The sequence below is a fragment of the Rhincodon typus genome, chromosome 37, assembly GCF_021869965.1.
Source record: "Rhincodon typus isolate 14 chromosome 37, sRhiTyp1.1, whole genome shotgun sequence".
NCBI classification, from domain to species: Eukaryota; Metazoa; Chordata; class Chondrichthyes; order Orectolobiformes; family Rhincodontidae; genus Rhincodon; species Rhincodon typus.
The window spans coordinates 7,197,421-7,220,759 of NC_063368.1; the positions used below are offsets into that span (position 1 = coordinate 7,197,421).

A 23,339-nucleotide genomic window follows, 5' to 3' on the forward strand; every position below is an offset into this window, starting at 1 on the left:
ACTTCCTTCCAATTGGATTTTCCAGCATTTCGATGTTCCATCTCTTCGAAAGAGCTGAGCATCCAAGGGTTAAAGAGTTATTCTAATTGCTTCAGTCAACCAGAAGGAATGTCATTGTGTTCCTCCTGCCACACATCATCAAAACACTTTCCAAAAGCTGTAAAGCATAACAAAATGTCAAAATTGTAAAATACGCCAATAAACCTTATTGAGATTTGCAGACAATGCAAACTTACATTTCTGCGATCCACCACCTAAAACTCTTCAATGTGAAAATGCACTTACAATAAAATAAAACTATCGCCACTAATTAATCTTGGCTTTCTGAAATCTTCTTCATTCCAAGGTACTTCAAAAATCACACAAATGACAGAAGTATAACATTCTATTAAAACTCCATAAAACAGTCAACCACACTCTTCCTCAAATAATGTACAGGTCTGCAGTCACATTACATACAAATTGAATTATCCATAAAAATAATTCCTACTTAAGGTTTAGCAATGGGTGATGTGCTTGAGTCCATGGATGATGATGGGGATGGTCATCATTGGACTATTTGGAGCGAAGGAGTCTGGGAAAGCTGCTACTGGTACCTCAAGAGCTGAATGGAAACGATTTCAGGGTTTGAGATCACAACTTATTTGAACACTTGCTATACAAACTGTAATAGGACTCCAAACACGGAAACACTTGATCTACCTGGCCTTGTTTTGTCAATCAAAATACCCCATGAGTTATTCTGTTAAGAACACATCTATTGCACAGCATCCTTTGTTCCCCTTCTTTCTCTAGCAGAACTAAGATTTTGTGAGCTCCTTGTCAAGACTCGGTGTCACGAAATAGCCCCCTATTATATCACTCACTCATCTCTCCTCTCTCTTGAAAGAATTCACCACGTGTACAGTTTTATAGGTGTTTCCTCCTGTACAAGCCTAAAAAACATTTCATAGCACTTCTTCCATTAGAGGCACCAGTGACAAGTTAGCAATATACAGCAGTTCAGGGCCCACAGACGAGGTCTTTGGAATCCATTCTCACAGGGCTTCCTGGCTTACAAATCTCCCTAATCCACATTAAGTTCACAGGTTGCTGCTGGCTCCCATTCACTACTTCCACACCTGTCCTCCAACCCTCTGGCCTGGCCTCTCTCCTTAGCTCCAGATCATCTCAACTTGTAGTTTCTCCCCTCTGTTCAGCACTTGGTCTTGCCAATGTTCCCGATGTCGATAACGTACTTTCTGTTCCATGACTTACTGCCACCGAATTTGCCCAGGAACAACTCCATTTGCTAGGCTGGTGTCTTGATAGGGGAGCACAGACATTGACAGAGATCGCAGGAAGCATCATGGCTCAACCCTTTCCCATCCTCATCAAGTTTCAATGACCACCACACCCAGGGCCTGTCTGGGGGGCAAAGTAACTATTGTACCTTGGACCCCATATGGTTATATTGCAGCACCATGCCCATCACCGCCATCCAAAATCTCCAAGCTGTTAAGAATTTCCAATACCCCCTTAACTCCACCAGCCTCTAGATCATACGTTGCAATGGGGTCCAACCTTTCACATTATGGTGATGAGACACTGTATTCTAGAGGAGGTTTGTATCCCACCTGCAGTAATGGTGACACACACTCCCACGCACTGAGACAGCCATATTTATCACATCATTGCTGAAACCCCTCCCCACAATTACACAGGCCCAGAAACCATTTCACACCATTTGTTCCATAACAGGCGCCAGTGACTACATTAGCAATATACAGCAGTTCAGACACAACAGAATGTAGCCCATTGCAGCCTGTAGTGGCATTGCATTCTATTTGACACAAGGTGGCGCTAGGCATCGCAAAGGGTCCTCTGACAACATGCCTCATGATGGGTTGTACCCACTGCCAGGCTACGGCTATATTGATCAACCGAATGAAATTATCAGGCAATTCTATCTTAAAGGAAAGGTAAATTGGACAACCAGTCTTCTTGGTCCTGTTAGTGGGAAAGGTCCTGTCAGTGAGGAAGAGCGGGGGCATGACCCAGTTGGTGGTTGTGGAGGTCAGTCCTGTTGGGTCATGCCCCAGTCCTTTTGGGTTGGAATCCAGCCTAGCAGGGGTTGGATTTAAAAATTCTTCCATAAATTCACATTGAATTTACAATCTTAACCCCCTCCCAGCTGAGTCTCCCTGAAATTTAAGTTTCATGTAGTAGATTGAGAACAGCAAATTTAACAGAACAGAACCAAGTTGCCTGTTCTCCATTACAATCACTTCAGAGCATTTCAGTTCTAGCTGTTCATCCAGAATCACAAAGTGATACACCACGGGATCTGTCATGTCCATGCCCAGAAATTTCATTGCCCTCTGCTTCCCATATTTCCAGCCTCACAGGGCAGCTCTAACTAAAATCAACATGGTCCCCTCAGACTGGAGATCAAATCTGTGGTCTTCTTAGTCTGGGAATTGATTAACTGATGGCTATATTTCATAGAGTCAAGCAGAAGGTCAATTGGGCAGTCATTTCAATGCTGGTCCTCTGCAACAGCAACACAGCTAGCCCCACCCTGCCAAAGTGAGAGCATTATCCACCGAGCCAAGGTTAACACTGCTTCCACAGTCTACTGCACACTAGTTGGTGGCAAATCCAAGAATGGGCACATCTCAATATAAAACTGAACGATTATTTGTGAAACTAAGGGAACTCTATGGCTAAATGCAAGTTGTTTGTAATCCAGGTATTTCTGCTGTCCAATGGGAGAAGAGAAAAAGTGTCCTTTATAAATTGTAAATTGAAAAGGTTGCTCACATCTCCATAACAATAACGAATAACACTGAGTCATCACTTTTAGAGTTAAAACCTCCTAGAATATTTAACCCAGCACCACTTGTGACTTCTTGTCTGTCAACACTGTGATGGTGTTCTGGCATTCTTTTCAATTTAACACTGTGCTCTCAGCACCATCCATGTCAAAAAATAAAAGATGACAGGTTTTAAATGGTGTCACAGCTAGGAGAGAACTAACACAGTGTAGCCAAAGGCTCCCCTTCCTAGACAATATTAGAAGACGTCACCAACCTCCATGTAGCCTTTACCAGCAGGACAGATCTAACCAGCTACCATTGATTCTTGGGGCCCTGCAGTCAGCTTGGGTAGAATGGGAGCTACTGAATAGTCAGATCGAGATTTGTCTCTATTAGCATAGTCTATTCAATGTTTTGAAATCATACATTGCACTCAGAAATATGCTATAGTTGGGAGTGAAGGAGCGCCTTTTAACTAAAGAAAGAAACATGCATCGATTAAATGCAGTCCACCACACTGATGGTGGTACGCTGCTGAATGCTCATTTGCGGATGCAAAAGATAGTTAGTCTTTCCCACTAGTGATGAGCATCACTGAAACATCATCCGCACAGCAACAGTCTGCTAATTCCTGATCAGAAATATCAAATACTACTAGATTGTAGTGCAATATCATGTTTCATTCTTTTTGCAATGAAACTTCACATCACGAGGCACTGGTGCAGTGAAATTATCATCTAGACCCATGGAATGAGAAGAGACCATCATTATGCTAACTGACAGATAGCAGCGTTCCGTCATAGAAAGACCTGCGAGGACACAGTAAGTGATAATTTAATTATAAGTCATTAGATTCCCTTCCAGTCTGACAATAACTTTGTTGGACACTAACATTATCACTCACCATGATGGAATAAAATTATTTTCCCTGTGTTACTAAATAGAGGCTGCACCTGGATTGAAGATTCATCCTTATTTGTAGGCATGATTATCACGGTGGTTATAATCACAATATGCATTCAATAGCCACAGACCTTAAAAAACTGGCCTCGACACAATTTCAAAGATTTTAAAATCATTGACTTCTTGAAACACACCATGTTGCTAAAACTGTGACATCACTGACACACTGACATCACCATCATTGTGATGTCACTGAGATTGACATAATTGGCACAATGACATCACAATCATTGTGATATTGCTGCCATCGTGATGTCACTTACACTGTGACATCAGTCAGCTTGCCAACAGTCACTGTGACATCACAGGTTCTGCAATATCACATTCATTGTGACATCATTCACACAGTGACATCACTAACTCTGTGACATGGCTGGGTCTGTGATATCACTGTGTATCACCACTATGAAGACCTGACAATGTTAGCACAGGCTGTCCCTGGAGAGCACATACATGTACTCACACACACACATCCATGACTGGAGACACGCACTTACACATGCACGCTAACACACACGCACGCATACACGCCACCGATCTGACATTGCTTTTACTAGAAGCCATGTCTACCTCGTGCAACTTTCCCAGAACCCTGGAGAGGCATTCAGAATGAAGCCATATTGAGTCTTCAGTGGCAAACAGGTTAATCCAGGTTTTAACTGTACAGTATGGCACTGATATTAATATTTACTATATTAATCATCACCCCCTACACAAAGATGCATCACCCGATGTAACTTGATACAAATGACATGCAGTTAGAATTTTGTCATATTGTACTGGACCAGACATAATGTAAATCATGGAATCCGATTCACTCCCATAATAATGCAATGGGAAAAGAACACGATGTTCTGTGATGTTTTGCATGAGGATCAAAAACTTAAAACATAGGAAAAAAATAGCAGGTCCAGCCGGAACTCCAATATGTCGCCCAAACGGGAACCTCCCAAATGACATCTCCCCCACCTCCCCCCTCAAAAGCAGGAGCGACTCCGAGCTCAGACATCAGACTCAATGCTGGAGAGTTTCTCGTATACGTGTCCGTTGCTGGACCCGTTGAAAGCCCTGGGAGTCTTGTTATTTGCTATGCACACCGTCGGCTGGCTTCCTGTGCACATTTCCTTCTGAAACCTGGCCGGGATGGCGTTGAGCATGGACGATGCCGCCTTAGCCGATGGGTGGAAGTCGAGGCGGGCTTTGGAACTGGCCGGGTGTTTGAAGAAGTGCGATTTGCTGCCGTGGAGCAGGCACTGGTCGTCGCCGAAGGTGGGGATGAAGGGGTTCTGGGTGACCCGGTCGGGATAGAGGGATTTGCTCAAGGTGTAGCGGCCGAGGTTGTGGCGTTCCGGGGCGGTGGGCTTGCCGACAAAGGCCGGCTCCGGGGTCGTTTCGAACATGTGGGCATAAGGGCTGCCTTCCAGGAAGCGGTCCTTCTCCTTCAGGCTGACGCTCCTCGGGGTGATCGCCACACTGTCCTCCTTCTGCAGCTCCACAAAGGTGTCGTAGGAGTGTTGGCGCCGCAGCTTGTTGCGGTTGCGCCTCTGCAGCTTGGTGGAGTCGGTGGGGCTCTGGTGGTACTTGGAGAGGCCGGCTCCCGGGGCCAGGGCCTGGTCCACATCCTGCAGCGAGTTGTCCTCGCTGATGTCGTACAGGGTGGCGGTCTTCTTGCACGCCTCGCACCACAGGCACGGGCCACGGTTTGCGTTTTGGCCGCCATAGTTGTGCAGCTTGGTGGGGCAGTTGTGGCAGTAGCTGTCCGCCTGGCGCTCGTCCCAGTCCGGCACGCTGGCGTTCTTGTCCCATAGGCCGACCGTCGAGGCGTGCAGGTTGGCCTTGGCCGGCGGCGCGAACTCGCCGACGTGCACGGGGCGGGGCCGGCTCAGGCGCGAGCTTGGCGTGTCGTGCTTGCCGAAGTCATCGTCGTGACCCTGGTAGAGGTCGCTGAGGTCCACGTGCTCCCAGCGCGAGCTGGCGTTCTCCTTGCACCGGAACTGGTCGCGGTAGAAGTCGCGGAGCTTGTCCTTGTTGAAGAAGCGCGCCTTCCGGTCCGAGGTGTGCGCTTTGCGGCGGTACGCCAGCTCGATCTCATCGAACTCCTTCCGCGACTTGGCCGACGCCGGCCTCTTCTTCAGGCTGTCCTTGTACTGCTTGCGCCGCTTGGTGTTGCCGATGTTGCCGTAGGTCACCGTGTGCGTGGAGATATCTGAGACGTCCGATCGGATCAGGTCGTCATGGGCGTAGCGGTCATTCTTGAACAAATACTTGTGGCTCTCGTAACTGTCACTGAGCTGCCCCTGGGCATGCTTCAGGGGTAGGCCGATCTCAAAGGGCTTCCTCGCCAGGGCTCGGCTCTGGGTGCCAAACATGGCATTGTCACACTCGTACGGGATGTCCAGCGAGCTGGTGCTGGCGATGCTGTGCGGCCGGTGATGGTGGTAGTGGTCCTGGTAGATGCTGTTGGTGTCCTTGGCGTGGAGGTTGCCAAACGTCCTCTCCACCTCGCTGATGTAATCGCTGAAGAGGTTGTCGTCGGGCTGGTAGGATTTGCAGTCCGAGTGGGTGAAGCTCCGCCGGTGCTCAGAGACATCGAAGACCGAGGGGTCCCTGCCGATGAAGTCGAGAGCGCTCTGGGGGGTGCCGAAGTGCGTGCCGTTGACCCCGGTCAGGTTGGCCATGCTCTTGGCCGTCCGCAGTAGCCGCATGATGTTGGAATGGGTGTCGTTTACAGTGGCAGTGGGGGACTCCATGCAAGACTTGTTATCCTCGATAGCGACTCCATGGATGCAGCTATATATACCCTGCAATAAAACACAGAGGGGATAAGCAGTAGTTCGGGCGGGTGGGGGGTGGTATTCACGACACTCATGTACAAAGAGGCTGAGCTGAAAATGTTATTGAAATCGGATGCTGGAGAATCTGAGATAACAAGGTGTAGGGCTGGATGAACACAGCAGGCCAAGCAGCATCAGAGGAGCAGGAAAGCTGACGTTTCAGGCCTAGACCCTTGTTCAGAAATGCAGACCCTTCTTCAGAAACTGCATTTCTGAAGAAGGGTCTAGGCCCGAAATGTCAGCTTTCCTGCTCCTCTGATGCTGCTCGGCCTGCTATGTTCACCCAGCTCTACACCTTGTTATCTCAGATTCTCCAGCTTCTGCAGCTCCTCCTATCTCTGAAACAATTTTAACCCCACTGCAAAGCGTCTTCTAAGGATGTCCACCTTGAAGAAGTTACCCTCCTCCCTCCAGAAAGACCTCAGTGGATCTCTCTCCCACTGCAACTCTTTTGTAATCTCTTCGGCCCTGAAACTGCTCGACCACGTCCTGACGCAAACCAGGTACTACAGCCACATTACCTTTCTTAGTACATGCCTACGGAACCGGGTCATCCCCAATGGACTACAGTCCACATTTAGGCCTTCCCAGTTTGGCCCCAACCGCGACAATATCTACATTCAGAACACTTTTCTCCGTGCGACTCCTGAAACACACACTCGCAGCAATGCGCCGGCATCTCCTGGCACTACAATCAAGCCTACCCCAGCTCAGAGCCTCCCTCTCCCAGACCTGCAAAGGACCTCTCCTGTTTTTTGTTCTTCGTAGGATCCACAGCCTGAACTCACAATTCTACTCAGCTTTATTGGACAGCATTTCTGAATAAGAGTCTAGGCCCAAAATGTCAGCTTTCCTGCTCGTCTGATGCTGCTTGGCCTGCTGTGTTCATCCAGTTCTACACCTTGTTATCTCTAATATTATTGAGATGCCTGTTAGTGTACTGAGACTGCAGATACCAATTACACAGAATTTGCAGCACAGAATTAGACCACTGGTCTATTTATGCTGCACTTGAGCCTTCTCCTATACTGCTCCATCTAACCCTATCACGTTATCCTCCTTCCTCCCTCATGTGCCTTCAAAGCATTCAAGGCTATTCCCCTCAAATAACTTCATGTGGCTGCATGTTTGATATTCCCACTACCCTCTGGGCAAAGAAAGCCTTCCTAAATTCACAGATTTGTGGCCGTCTTATCTTCATTACCCATTACTAGTGGAGCGTTTTCTCCTGCATCTATCCTATCAAACCGACTCAGAATTTCACCAAATTTACTTACAACATTTCATTTGTCTATAGCAAAAAGTCCCACCCTAATTCAGCCGTTTCTTTGAAACTGGTAACTGCTACCGACTAGTGTCAGGAACTGCTGTGGAGTTAAATCATGTGCCACACTGCTTTCTGCTCAGTTGGAGATGGTATACTGGGAGAAGTTTAGAACATGCTTCACAATGGTTACAAACATACTGGAGCTAGCAGACAGCTGGATACTTTTCAATTGCCTAGTCAGAGCCAGTTGTACATTATCAAAAGTAACCTGTCTTACCATTACAGACTTATCACAACACTGCTGTGTCACACTGCAGATTTGAAGTTTGTGATCATTAATCAGATAGAGTTCAATAATATCCAACAATTGGTACAAAAAGCACATTGGATAGAGGCCATGTTTCAATCATTAGAATCAAACAGGCAGCGAATCTCCTTTCCATGGGATGTAGGCTTTACTGTCTGGATCAGCATGCCGAATTGACCTTGAGAAGGTGGTGGGGAGCTGTCTTCTTAAACTGTTGGAAACCGTAGGGGTAAGTACATTCACAGTGCTGTTAGGGAGGGAGTTCCAGGATTTGGATCCAGTATCAGTGAAGGAATCGCACTATTGTGACGATGCTGTAGCTATAAGAGGTTATTTTGTCCTTTTAAAGAGAGGTTTTAAAACGGAGGTACTGAACTGTCTACTTGGCAAGTCAGTAAAGTAAACAGCTTGTGAGGCCTTGGGGTTTTTCATAAAGTTGGAACAAAAGAAATAGCCTAAATGGCTGTGGCCAACTCTCACATTCAAGGATTTCTAATTTATTTTAGTTTTTCGGTTTAGCTTTAAGCAGTTACTGTTGTGGGCCTGAAGAAGCTGTTTTTTTCCCCCTCTCTCGATTACAGCCAAAAGCTGGGAGTTCTCTTCCCAGGCTGCTGGATTGCATATGAAACAAAATCTGTTTTTCTGAATTTGCATTTTTGCCAAGGGGTGTCTTTACGGAATGTTACTATATTCGAACAGTTAATTAGTAACAGTTACTATATCAGTTATTCTGTTAAGTTTTCCAATAAAGTTAAGTTATTCTAAATTCCATTTTCTTTTGTTGTGTTTAAATAAACTGTGTTTTGCTTAACATCGAGTAGTTTGACCCCTTGCATTGTACCTGGAACACGGCAACTCATATTTGCCTTTAAAATAAGAAAAAGTTAGGGTCTAGGCCACCTTCTTAAAATAAATGGAGGGGCTCTGGTCTGGTCCCTGACGCTATACTTCCAAGTTAGGGCAGTGTTGGTAAGTTGCAAGTGGTGGTGTTCCCGTGCATCTACTGTCCGTGTCCTAGGTGGTAGATATCATAGGTTTGGGTGGTGCTATTCCACCTGCTACACCGCCCCATACCCATTTGGCATCTGCAGTGTACAAGTTACTACAGATGGTGCACACTGCTGTCACAGTATGTCAGTGGTGAAGGGAGTGAATGTGATGGATTGGGTGACAATCAAGCGGGCTACTTTGTCCCAGATGGTGTTGAGATTCTTGAGTTTTGTTAGAGTTGCATGCAGCCAGGCAAATTGGGAATATTCCTTCATACTCCTGGCTCATGCCTTTGGTGAGTTGGAGGTGAGATATTCACTGCAGAATTCCTAGCCTCTGATTTGTTCTCATAGCCGCAACTTTTTTATGGCTGGTCCAGTTCAGTTTCTGGTCAATGGTAACCCCTACAATGTTGAGTACTGTGCTGCAAAATGTTTGTTTCACACAAATTGCCCCTTCTCTTTTACGAAAGGCACAATGGCTTCATTTCTGACAGGAGATTCTGATCAAAGCACCTTCAGAAATGCAAAGCTGTACCTCCATTCTGCCAGTTGCCTCACAGTGCAGAACTGTGGAAGGGAAGATAAAACGACCACCTTTTCACAGCAGTCAGATGCCTTATACTCAAGTTTAAAGACCCAGAATCACAACCACTTTACCAGCTGCTGTCAAAAGTATGAAGTTAGATTGTCAAATGGGCAGAGTGCCAAGTGGGGTGAGACAAACTCGCCATCGTGATAGAGAACCATGGGACTGCTTGCTCATTAGAGGGAGATGACTGGTGGTGAGGTTAACCTAAGGTGACCACGCCTCAGGTGAGGGAAGAGGTTGAGAAGATGGAACTTTCAATGGTAACCTCAGGCAGTGTGGGAATCAAACCCATGCTGTTGGTGGAACTCTTCATCACAAGCCAGCCATCCATCTAACTGACCCCCAGAGTGGTAGGTAGATACCAGGGACTAGGATGCCGGGTGTGTATGGGATAGGATGCCAGTTGGGTAGGGGTTAGGGTGTGAGATGGCATTGGGGCCAGGGAAGTGAAGCAGTGTTTAGGGTAGGTTGGGATAGGTGGGAGATATTGGCTGTGGGTTGGGGGGGCTTGGGGTGGCGTGAGACTAATGAGTGGGCAGAGACAAATCAGGTCCACAGCAGTAGGAGGTACTGGGCGGTTTGCAGATCTGGTGCTGGGGGAGGGGGAGCCAGTCCAGAACAGAGGAAGTCTGGAGTTGGTCTAGAGTGGGAAGGGCGTGTCAGGTGCCGGTGGAAAGAAGGGTCTAGGGATGTGTAAGTAGCTTGTGGGAGGTGTAGTTGGGGGTGATTGAGGTAGATATGGGAGTTAGACTATATATATTTAACATTCTAATTTTTCCTGTGTAATTATTTACTTAATTTCATTGCAACTTTCTAAATTCTTCAATTTAAATGGATACTTCAGGAAGGTTTCAAGTATAACGGAATTGCTAAACAGATTATTCAATTTCCCAAGTAATTCCTTCAGAGTCTGCGAAAATGGAATTCTGCAGAGCATAATTCCCATTCTATACTGGAAAAGTGACTGGTCATTGGAAAATCTGGGCCATAATGTACTATACAAAGTGAAACCCATGGTGTTGGTTTTGTTCAGTGAGTAGCACACTGCCTGATTCATCTTCACTTCAGGAACATGAATATTTCATTGCAGTGTTGAGGGAATGTTGGAGACGGAGATGTTAGACAGAGCTTCTGTTTAACCTCTCAACTGACTGCAAAGGATCATGTGGAACAACTGGAAGTAGATAGGGGAATTAACTAGCCAATTGTCTCGTTTACTGTTTATGGGATCATACTGTGCACAAATAGGAAAACATACTTATTCATATGAAAACAGTCATGATGTTTCAAGAAGTAACTCTTCTTAGTGAACCTCCTAAAGGCGTGAAAAGGTGTGACAGAAATGCAGGTGAGTGCTTGAGATGTGGGTGACAGATATAAGGGATAAAGGGAAGGAACAAAAGGAAAATTGCAGAATTGGTTTCTAAGGCCTCATATTTCCAACAAACTTATCGTTGATTCAGATAAAGGTGCAGAGTCTTGGATTTCCAGGTTTGAAGGTGATGCCAAGTAAGGAGGAAGAGGTTTTTTTGTAGAAAGGAGCACTACAACAAGGTATAGGCAGAAAGTGAACAAAGAAAATGACAGCTGGACACTTTTCTAATTGTCTCTTAATTACAGATAGTTTGAATCATTAAATCCCTTCAGTGTGGAAGCAGGCCATTCAGCCCATCAAGTCCACACTGACCCACCAAAGAACATCCCACCCAGACATATCCCCCTACCTTATCCCTGTCTTTCCCATGCCTAATCCATCCAGCCTGCACATTCCTGGACAATTTAGCATGGCCAGTACACCTAACCAGTAATTCTTTGGTCTGTGGCAGGAAACTGGAGCACACCCACATGGACACGTATACGTGAACTCCCCAAAGACAGTCATCTAGGGATGGAATTGAACCCAGGTTCCTGGCACTGTGAGGAAGCAGTGCTAACCACTGAGCCACTGTGACACCCCAGTGGCTTGAGAGTTAACCAGCTGATGAATTGCGCATTGGCTATATGGTGTCTTCCCATCCCAGGAAAGTCTCAGGGCCGCTTTTTCACATTTTTCAATTAAAACAAGGAGTATACAAAAATTACAGGATTGCCTGAATCCCTCAAGACTTTAACAGAATGCAAAATCCTTTAAATGGACAATAGGAGAGACAGGAAGAGGTCTGTAATGAGAGATATAGCCAAAATGATCTCCCTTCACATTTAATTAAAGGGACTCAGCCAGAAGGAAAAAAGTAAATGCCGTTATACGGAGGCTTCAGGATGTCTCAAATTACTTTATAGACAATGCAGAATGTTTGAATGGTGGTCACTCGTGTCGTGCAGGAAGCACAGCAAAATCCCATAAATACTAATGAGATAATGACCTGATCATCAACAGGATATGGATGGTTGTGGACTGTTGCAAGATTTAGGATCAAGTTTGGAAATGTCCAGACCTTTTTGTCCCAAGTACAACTGGATGACATGTTTAAACATTGGGACCCAACAGGGAGATTCATTCATTGCTTTCTGGTGTGAGAGCCCAGGTTAAACCCTCTATCCATTGACGGGCATGGAGAGCAAGTGTAATCATTTAGTGATGTATTTTGAAGATGTCCTACAATAAGAATGAAACACTGAGAAAGTGAGAGAAGAGAACAGGTAAAATTTTATGGGAATCTCAATTATCTGTCTTTCCCCTGGAAAATGGAGTGACAGCCAAGGCAGACTTTTTTTTTAAAGAAATTACCTGTTCAGACACATCATGTTATGGCTCTGTGGCAGGTGGGAACTTGGACCTCAAACCTCTGGCCCAGAGATAAGTGATATTACCACAACACCAAGAGAGTAATTGAGCTAACCCTAACTTTTTACACACTCAAGCACTGCAGTGGGACTTGAAACTATAACACCGTTGCTCAAAGGCTGGTCTGCTACTAAGTGTACCTAATTACATACAAGTGGATGAATCACTCTATGAGCATCAACAATCAGAAACAGCAAGCAGGTTTGCACATATACGGACTGGGAGTGTATTACCAGCAGTGCTCCACAGGGATCAGTACTAGGTTCACCTTTGTCATTTATATAAATGATTTAGATGAGACTATAGAAGGCATGATTAGTAAGTTTGGAGATGATACCAAAATTGGTTGTATAGTGGACAGTGAAGAAGGATAACTAAGATTACAAAGAGATCTTGATCAATTGAGTCAATGGGCTGAGGAGTGGTGGATGGAGTTTAATTTGGATAAATATGAGGTATTGCATTTTGGTAACACAAACAAGGGCAGGACTTCAATTAAGATATGGGCTTTGGGTACTGTTGTGGAACAGAGAGACCTAGGGGTTCATATACATGATTCTTTGAAGTTTGCATCACATGTAGGTAGGGTAATTAAGAAGGCAATTAGCACACTTGACTTCATTGCTCAGACATTTGAGTATAGGAGTTGGGAGTCATGTTGAGGTTGTACAGTTCTGGCCACCCTGTTGTAGGAAGGATATTATTAAGCTAGATTTACCAGGATGTTGCCAGGAACGGAGGGTCTGAGTTATAAGGAGAGGTTGGATAGGCTGGGACTTCTTTCACTGGAGAGTGGGAGGTTGACGGGTGGCCTTATAGAGATTTATAAAATCATGAGGGTTATAGATAAGGTGAATGGTGGGTGTCTTTTCCCTAAAATGGGGGATTTCAAGACTAGGGAGCATATTTTTAAGGTGAGAGGATAAAGATATTTTAAAAAAGGGATGTTTTTACACAGAGAGTATTTAGTGTGTGGAATGAACTTCCAAAAAAAAATGGTGGATGTGGGTACAGTTACAATGTTTTAAAGACATTTAGACAAGTTCATGAATAAGAAATGTTTGAGGCTATGGGCCAGGAACAGGCAGGTGGGACTAGTTTAATTTGGGATTATGGTCGGCATGGACTGGTTGGACCACATGGTCTGTTTCCGTGCTGTATGACTGTATGAGTCTATAACCAAAGGCTTTTAAGCTCAAAGCTTTCAATCAAAGGTCCAGGAGATTGAATGATCCCTCCGCTGTTATGCAGGAGCACCAGACCACATGTGGATTTTCAAACCCTCCAAAGCCAAACTGTGATTAATAACATTGGCAAACAGGCACAGATGGAGAGATGTGGCCTTACCCTGCTGACTGAAAACATGACACCTGGTTTGCCAGTGCAGACGCCCATGAAGCAATGCCGCAGTTGCCAGTAGAAGAGGTGTTCACAGATGAACGTGACAAGACTCAGTGTCATTGCAGCACCCAACATGTAGAACACGCCCGCCATGTTATCGACATCCAGCTGGCTGCTCATCACCTCGTTCTTCTCGTTATGGCAGATGCCGGTCAGCCAGAGGGCTTCCAGCTCCTCCATATCTCCTAAGGACAGGACAGAGGAAAGGAAAATTCATGTCAGAGGCTTTGTAGGATAGCAGATCTGAACCACTAGCAAGAAATGCTGGAAATATGCAGCTTGTCTGTCAGTACGTTTGGAGAGAAACAGCAAATCTTCACCAGATCGAAACAAAAAAGGTTGACAAATGATCAATTGAATAAAGTCAGAACAAAACAGTAGGTAAAGGGGAGAAAGAACTCTTTGGAAAATATTGGCTTAATGTCTTGAAAGCTCCTGCAAATTGTTACAACAGACTGAGGCTGAAATAACTCCACAGAGGCCAATATCCCATCACAAGTCACCCTTTATTTACACTTGCATAGTCCTTAACACTGGTCTGGCTTCCTCAGAGCTAGCTCTCAGAGTAAACAGAATCTCTGATGCTCCTGTTTATATCTGTAAGCCAGGGCTCACTGATTGGACCAGGCTAACAGCCCCAATCAGGGAATTCATATTCTGTGAGGTCCACCTGGCTGACTTTGTTACATTGACCACAGAGGCGATGAAAAAAAACATTAAAGAAATTGCTGGAGAAGAGACACACTTTTGAAGCTTTTTGTCTTAGACCTATCAGGAAGCATTGCAAGAATGCCAAATCTCAAAGGGAATAGCAATACTACCCTGCACAAGAAGATTCTGTCTTGATCAATGCTAGGCAAAAAAGCTTCACCAGCCCATGCCTCTTTCGTCATCAATATTTGAATTGGTATGAACATATCCTTAGAAGAGAGGCAGGTAGTCAGGAATCAGTCAAGTGACTTTCTTTTTGTGCGACCCATCATCAAATTAACTAATTTAACCAACTGAATAGTAATAATTAACAAGCACTACCCACCAGGGGCAGTGCAATCAAGTGACTTCTTGCAAAAAAAAAGCTCCACCAAACCACCCGTGTCTCTAATTAAATTAATTAAGTGACATTTTTTCATATCTATCCAGAGATGCTACTGTGCACCTCTGAAGCTATTGTTTTATCACCACCAAATTACCCATGTTTCTAATTAAATGAATCAAGCAACATTTTTTTTTCTTTGAGTAAGCAACTTCTTTGTTTCTTTTTTCACATCCAGAAGTGTTCTTGTACGTGACTGAACTGTTCTTTTCCCCATCACCAAATTATTCTTTTCATCTGTTAACCACTGCCAGCAAATCATCCATGTGTTTCAGTTAATTAATTTACATGCAAAGCCTGTTCAGGGCAATGCATCAAGCAACTATTAAAGAAATCAGAAAATCTAAAACGTGACTGGTTAATCAAGATGATGAGAGGCACAGCTCAAGGAAGAGGTGGGAGAATGGAGTCTTTTCCTGAGGATGGGGGATTTCAAGACTAGGGGACACATTTTTAAGTTGAGAGGAGAGACATTTAAAAAAGACATGAGGGACAAATATTTTACACAGATGGTGATTTGTGTGTGGAATGTACTTCCTGAGGAAGTGGCAGATGTGGGTATAGTTATAATGTTTAAAAAACATTTGGATAAACACATGAATAGGAAAGTTTTGGAGGAATAATGGCCAGGAGCAGGCAGGTGGGGCTAGTTTCATTTGGGATTATGTTTGGCATGGACTGGTTGGACTGAAGGGTCTGTTTCCATGCCGTATGACTCAATGACTCCATGACAATGAAAGGATCTTAGGAATAGGATCTAAGGATCAGCATTGAAGGGGTCATGTACCTCATGTCATGGTTGTATAGAAGTGCTATAAAATTAGTCACACTTCCCTGCTCTTTCCATCTAGCCTTGAAAATTTCTCCTTTGCAAGCTGCTGACAAATTCAGTAATTTCTGCTGTTGGCCCCTTGAAGACAGGAAGGAAAATAGAAACTCAAAGTCCACCATTTTAATCTGGTACTAACCCATCTAACCATGTACTTCCTATCTACAAACCTAGCAGAGTCTGATCTCGTACTTCTGCGACAACTTGCACCTTTTTCAATGCTGTATTTCTGTGTCTGCATTGATAATAGAAACAGAATGTATAAACTCATCACGTAACAATACCCTCCAGCCAGTGGCAGTGCTGAAAATTCTAGTTCTCTTATGGCATCCTCCAATTACCTATATTTTCTTTGCTTCCCAAATTGCTGTAACTCTTGCTATTTAGCCATAATTTATTTTTATATAATACTTTAATTTAACATAATTAAGACAGAATGTATGGCTTTGAATTGAAGGCTGAAATACATCCCATATGTAATTATGCAGTGCCCTTGAACTCCACTTTGTCTGAAAACAGCACAGACTTGATTCCCCATTGGCAAAGACACAGGAGATCGATGATATGTTAATGGCTCCTCTACAGGAGCAGGGAAAGGAACATCATGTGAATTCATCAAAAGTTAACTGGCTAGTGTCATCAACAGTCTTTGCTCACCTTATGTGTGTGAGCACTAAAAGAAAAAAAATAGGAACAGTAGATTATGGCTGAATTACACACTACTCAGTATAGCTGTGCTGACCTTTGGGACTCCATTCACTTTCCTATCCAGATCCCTTGAATCCCTGACAAACCCAAGTTTTCTACCTCAGCCTTAAATATATTCATTGTTGGAGCCCCCCACAACCCTCCAAGATACAAAATTCTGAAGATTTGCAACACTTTGAGTGAAGAAATTTCTCTTCCTTTCGGTCCTAATTGATCAACTCTTCAGACTAAGGCTGAATCTCTGTGTTCCAGGTAACACAGTTGGGGGAAACAACCTCTCAGTGTCTGCCCTGTCAAGCCCCTTCAGAATTTTCTGAACACCAGAATGCTGAGGTCTAAATTACTCAGTCTCTCACACAACACTCTCATTTCAGGTACCACTCTGGTGAATCTTTGCTGCGCTGCTTCCAAGGCATGTATATGCTGCCTTAAATATGCAGACCAACACTGTGCACAGAACCCCAGGTATGTACATGCATGTGTCCTTGTGGATGTGTATGAATTCATGACAGCATGTGCCAAACGTTTATTTGCATGCATATGTGCACAGAAAAGATGGTAATTCCAACAATGCTGCACCAGGGTGTCAACCTGGATTATATGTTCAACCCTAACCCGGTACTTCAACCCACAATCTTCGAATCACAAGCAGGGGTGATACCAAGGAAGTCAGGCTTTCACAAAGCATTTAAACAGTTGGACATGAGGCAAGAGCAGAGGAAGAAGTAGTGACTGGAGGGTTTGGCTTTAACATCATCAAAGACCCCTCCCACCCCTGTAATACCCTCTTCCAACTTCTTCCGGCAGGGAGGAGATACTGAAGCTTGAACACACGCACCGACAGGTTCAAGAACAGCTTCTTCCTTGCTGTTATGAAACTGTTGAACAGACCTCTTTAATTTCAAATCTATTGTTGATTCTTGCTTTTGTGCACATCCTGTGCGGCCGTAAACTGGTATGTCTTGCTGTGTCTAAGCATCTTTATGTCCTTGTACGTTACGATTTGCTTATACTGCTCGCAAAACAAAACTTTTCACTGTACTTAGGTACGTGTGACAACAATAAATCAAATCAAATTAAATCAAGTAAACTAAGAGGGATACTGTGGTCCATGGGTGCACACAGAAGACAGCATAAACTCTGATTGCAAGGGTTTGAGTACAAGAGCAAATAGGTCTTGCTGCAATTATACACAGCATGGCTGAGATTGCAACTGGAGTATTGTATATAGTTTTGGTTTCCTTACCTAAGGAAGGATCTATTTACTATAAGGGAAGTGCAAAGAATGTTAACCATTCCTGGGATAGCAGGATCACACTCATGAGGGCAGTTTGAAGAGACTGTGCTTGTATTCTCAAGAGTTCAGAAGAATGAGAGGTAATCTCACTAATGCGTACAGAAGTCTGAAGAGTTTGACAGGATAGAAGCACGAAGGACATTTTTCCAGGCTGGGTGGTTCTAGAACCAGGAGATGTAGTTGCAAAATAAGTGCCATTTAAGACTGAGATGAGGAGAAAGTCTCCATTCAGCCAATGGTAAATCTTTGGAATTTTTTATCCCAGAAGTCTGTGGGAGCTCTATCATTGAGTATATTCAAGACAGAGATTAACAGTGTAATGGAAGTCAAAGACACCAAGGGATATGGGGATAATGCAGGAGTATGGCATTGAGGTGGAAGATCAGTTATAATTTAGTTGAATAGTAGAGCAGACTAATGAGGTTAAATGCTCTATTCCTATTTCCTATGTTCCTATGATTGTGCTTCAGAGGAAGGTGGGGAACATATGACATGACCCCACTAGTAAGATGAAGAGTTCAGAGTCATGGCAGAGGAGTATGGGCTCAAGTCATTGTAGGGATTTGTAAACTGGGATCTTCAAAATAGTATGTATGGGCAGGCTGTCTTCAAGGTGGCTCTTTTTCCACCTTGTTTGTCTGATAAACACTGCAGAAGTTCAGAACATTGATAGTCCTACTTAATCTCCGGATACAAACTGACATTTGCTTGCAATTAGTGCTGATTTCATGCTGCAACAACCAAAATAAGTACACATTCATCTGAACTTCAATTCAGATCACTCCAGGAACTCTGCTGAAAATTAAGAGAAGATCTGTGTCCTAGGACCCCTACCGTATGGAAGCAGGCCATTCGGTACATTGGGTCCACACCAACCCTTCAAAGAGCACCCACCCTACTCCCACATTTCCCATGATTAATCCATCTGGTCTGCACATCTTTGGACACTATGGGCAATTTACCATGACCAGTCCACCTAAGCTGTATATCTTTGGACTGTGGGAGAAACCTGAGCAAACCCACACAAACATTCACCCAAGCCTGGAATCAAACCTGGATTCCTGGTGCTGCGAGGCAGCAGTGCTCACCACTGAGCCATCACACCATTGGTTTACAGTGTCCAATTTAGTAAGATCCCTTGTATCCCCACCCTCAGTCTTTATAATCCTGCCCTGTCTTCCAAAATACAGACATATTTGTCATCTGCCCTTCTCCTACATCATTGTCCAGATTGCGGTACAATGACAGTGCATATGTTAATAATGTAATGATGTATAAGGTGATTTAACACAACCATCAGTCACATCAGCAGTGGTATTGTCACTGGACTGTTAATCCAGAGACCCAGATAATGTTCTGGGGATCCAGGTTTGAGTCTCATCATGGCAGATGTTGGAATTTTAATTCAGTAAATATCTGGAATTAAGCATCTAGTCATGATCATAAATCCATTGCTGATTGTCAGGAAAAACCTATCTGGTTCACTAATGTCCATTAGGGAAGGAAACTGCCATCTTTACCTGGTCTGGCCTACATGTGACTCCAAACCCACAGCAATGTGGTTGACTCTTATCTGCCCTCTGGGCAATTAGGGATGGACAATAAATGCTGCCTGGCCAGCAATGCCAACATCCCGTGAACGAATGAAGAAGAAAAAACATGCTATTGAGATTGAGAAGAGGATGGAATAACTTGTACAAGGGAGCAGTAATACAGAAATCAATATTCTGTACATTGGTCTAGAAACAAAACAGCTTATTAAAATTCCCAAGAGTCATTTTTACATAAGGCAGAAAAGGAGATGCAGCAGACTCAGAGTAGAGAGATATGAGTAGATGATTTTGGAGCAGAAATGGGTCATTCAGCCCCTCGAGCCTGCTTGGCCATCCAGTAATGTCATGGTTGACCTGGCCATGTTTTTGAATTCCACATTCCCATCTCCCTTTGATTCCCAAGCTTAACAAGAATCTATCTTCCTCCACCTTAAAAATATTCAAAGTCACCGACCTCCACTGCTTTCTGAGGCAGAGGTCCAAAGTCACACAGCCGGCTGATAGAAAAAAAATCCTTATTCCTGCCTTAAAAGTGTGTCCCCTATTTCTGGAGTCATCCACAAGAGAAAACACCTTTCACACCTTCAACTTGTTAAGATATTTTGGCAACTCATATACTTGATTCCATTCATTCCTCACTAATCTAAATTACAGTGCAAACAAGCCCAGTTTTGCTAATTTTTGTTCCTAGGTCAACCCACTCATTCCAGGTATCAATCTAGGAAGATATTCTAGTCTAAGTCAGCAGCTGCTAAATTGTGCAGAACCGAACTCTGATGCCCAAACCTCACTGTCAGCAGCGTTCATCTAATCAACTGAGTGTGTATCCAAGGTGTCAACGCAAACCAAGAAAATGAGGGATAGTAGTGCTGAGGATGAATCCCAATCCACTGTGATCACTCAGTGTTTGTATTGGACGCTGTTTGGTCAATTATAGCCCAATTATATGTTTCTAACTCTGCACCAATCACAAGCCACAGAATTACCTCAGACGAGGGTCCCTTAGCTGATCAGCTAAGCCCCTTGTAAGGGGGTTCAGTAGACCCTAGGAACCAGATTTTGGGGTTGTTGTCTTCATGCAGTCAGTTATCAGAGGAGATTTTGTTCTCTCCATTCCCACATGGGTTGGAAAACAGCGAGGCGAGAGAGAAGGCTACATGCAGTAGCGTTTGGTCCCTACTAAAAATCAAACCATTAACCACAAATGACATAAAACCAAACATTTCTTGCAGGTTGCAATTGTGGTGTGAGATACTGCTAATAAATATGTAGATCCCTTCAAACGCATGGATGCAAAATGGGTTTGGTATCGGAGAGGGGGAGAATAATCTTCTTTTGCTTCTGCGATGAAGTTAATTTGCTTCATCTGAATTTAACGTCCTGAACAATTCTACATTCACCCCCATTTCAACCACTTATTTAAATGTTATCTTCCATTACTCTATCAGGGAATACTTGCCTTATCTTGATTTCTGAATGAGTTAGGAAGGTTCAAATATCAGAGTTTGTGCCCATGCCAACTTGGGTTATTGTGGGGTTACACCTGAGTGTAGCAGCATTGGAGGGGACCATCTTACTATGCCAGCTAAAGTTATCAATTAATCCCAGTCTCCATCTCTCCCAGAATTCAGTAAGTTTAGTACATTTCTAACTATTAAATAAAGTAATAATCTGCACCTACCTTGCCAACTAAACTAAATATTCAGTCTTAGTCTGGAAGATTGTCTTTCTGACATCTCTTTTCCAGACCGAAAAGTCCAAGTTTCTCCAGTTTTTTCTACATAATTTGACACACTAACTTACAGATTATCAGCCTGAAGACTTCTCTGCACATTCCATATTCTTGAATTGTTTCAGCAACCAGAAACATAGCATCATACAGTACAGAAGAGGCCCTTCGGTCCATTAACTCTGTATCACCAAAACGAGACTAAATCTACACCAGTTCCACTTTCAAGCACTTGCCCCATATGCTTGAATGTTATGACATTTCAAGTGTCCATCCAGTAATTTTTAAAGATTCTGAGGTTACACGCCTCAAATACCCTCCCAGGCAGTGCATTCTAGATCCCACTACACTCAAATCCCCTCTAAACCTCCTGCCTTTCATGTTAAAATTATTCCCCCTTGTTATTGATCCTTCAACTAATAGCTGTCAACCACACTAACGTATCTATCACTGATATTAGGTAACAAATTGTGTTAAAACATTCTATGAGGATATCATGATTTTAAGAGGTGTATTTTGTGCTATTCTTTATGAAGAAAAATTGAAATAGAGGTGATGAGCACACTGCTCAAAGCCAATAAAGTATACAACTTGTGAGGCCTTGGTTTTTTTTTTAAAGTTGGTACTATTGAAGCAGCCTGAATGGGTGGGATCAAGCTTCCACAGAACCAGGACTTTTAGTTTTAGCTTTCTGCAATTTCTGGGGTCTTGAAGCTGGATGTGGAAGCTTTTAATCCTTTCTTTGTTACAGTTAAAAGCTGGGGCTTTTAACTTCCTACTGCTATAATTGATGTGAGACAATCTACTTTACTGAATTTGCCTTTGCCAAGTGTGTGTTTATAGGATGTTACGATATTAGAACAGTTAATTAGTAGTAAATTAAAATATATTGTTTTGTTAAGCATTTTGATAGAGATACAGTTAAACCATTTTTTAAAATTTTTATTTTGTCTGCATTTTAATGGTGTTGTAAAGTGTGTTTTGCTTAAAGTTGAATAGTTTGACCAATTGAATTGCATCTGGAATGCAACACCTTATACTTACCTTTGAGATAAGAAAAAGTTAGGGTCTAGTCTATCTTCTTAATATATTTTGAGGGGTTTGGTCTGGTCCATAACAATTCATGCAAACATTACAGTGTTAACAGATGTAGCACTAATATCACAAAGCGAAAATACATTCATTAATGAAATCACACAGTTTTAGACATTTATTAGCGACATCAAGAGTGTTAGCGTCTCCACTCATGATATCATAATATTAAGGTTTGCATTATGAATATTATACAGCACCAAAACTTCATTATTGATATCACATTCCATACATCATGCACAACATAAGCATTGTTGACAGAGATCACAGTCTGAACATATCAGTGACTGATATTACTGGAACTATACTGAAAATAGATTAATATGGAACTCACATAATTATAACACCTCAAGTCTGATATGACACTGTTAACACCCTGATTACTGATATCATACCACATTAACCCATTCTTTATTGATGCCAGAAAATGTAGGCATGGCATTACTGAGATCACACAGTGCAAATACATTCCTTACTAATATCACACCACTTAACAATTTCCTTGCTGACATCACAATGTTAATACCTTTCTTATTGATATCATAGTGTTACCAAGTTATTACTGATATAAAAATGTGAGCATATTCATTAATGATCTCACACAACGTTAACTTATAAATGACACCTTGAAAGTGGATTCATAGGTAAACAGGATAGTGAAGAAGGTATTTGCCGTTATTGGTCAGTGTATTGAGTACAGAAGTTCAGAGGTCATGTTGGGCTGTACAGGACATTGGTTAGGCCACTTTTGGAATACGACATTCAATTCTGGTTTCCCTGCTATAGGAAGGATGTTGTGAAACTTGAAAGGCTCAGAAAAGATTTACAAGGATGTTGCCAGGGTTGGAGCGTTTGAGCTATAGGGAGAGGCTGAATAGGCTGGGGCTATTTTCCCTGGAGCGTTGGGGGCTGAGAGATGAACTTATAGAGATTTATAAAATCATGAGGGGCATGGATAGGGTGAATAGCCAAGGTCTTTTTCTCAGGGTAGTGAAGTCCAAAACTAGAGGGCATAAGTTTCAGGTGAGAGGAGAAAGATTTAAAAGGGACCTAAGGGCAACTTTTCTCACGCAGAGGGTGGAGTGTGTATGGAATGAGCTGC

At 43.4% G+C, this 23,339-nt stretch overlaps 1 protein-coding gene across 1 annotated transcript in view; it reads right to left on the bottom strand.

Annotated features, from left to right (window-relative positions):
- Positions 1 to 372: 372 nt before the first annotated feature.
- Positions 373 to 23,339, bottom strand: part of LOC109922578 (glutamate receptor ionotropic, NMDA 2B-like) — a 263,374-nt gene continuing 240,407 nt past the window's right edge. The window contains exons 12-13 of the mRNA XM_048617643.1: positions 13,883 to 14,121; positions 373 to 6,562 (exon numbers count right to left, since the gene is read on the bottom strand). Coding sequence (XP_048473600.1) covers positions 4,763 to 6,562; positions 13,883 to 14,121 — 2,039 coding nt within the window. The 3' untranslated portion in view covers positions 373 to 4,762. The remainder of the gene's footprint in view (positions 6,563 to 13,882; positions 14,122 to 23,339) is intronic.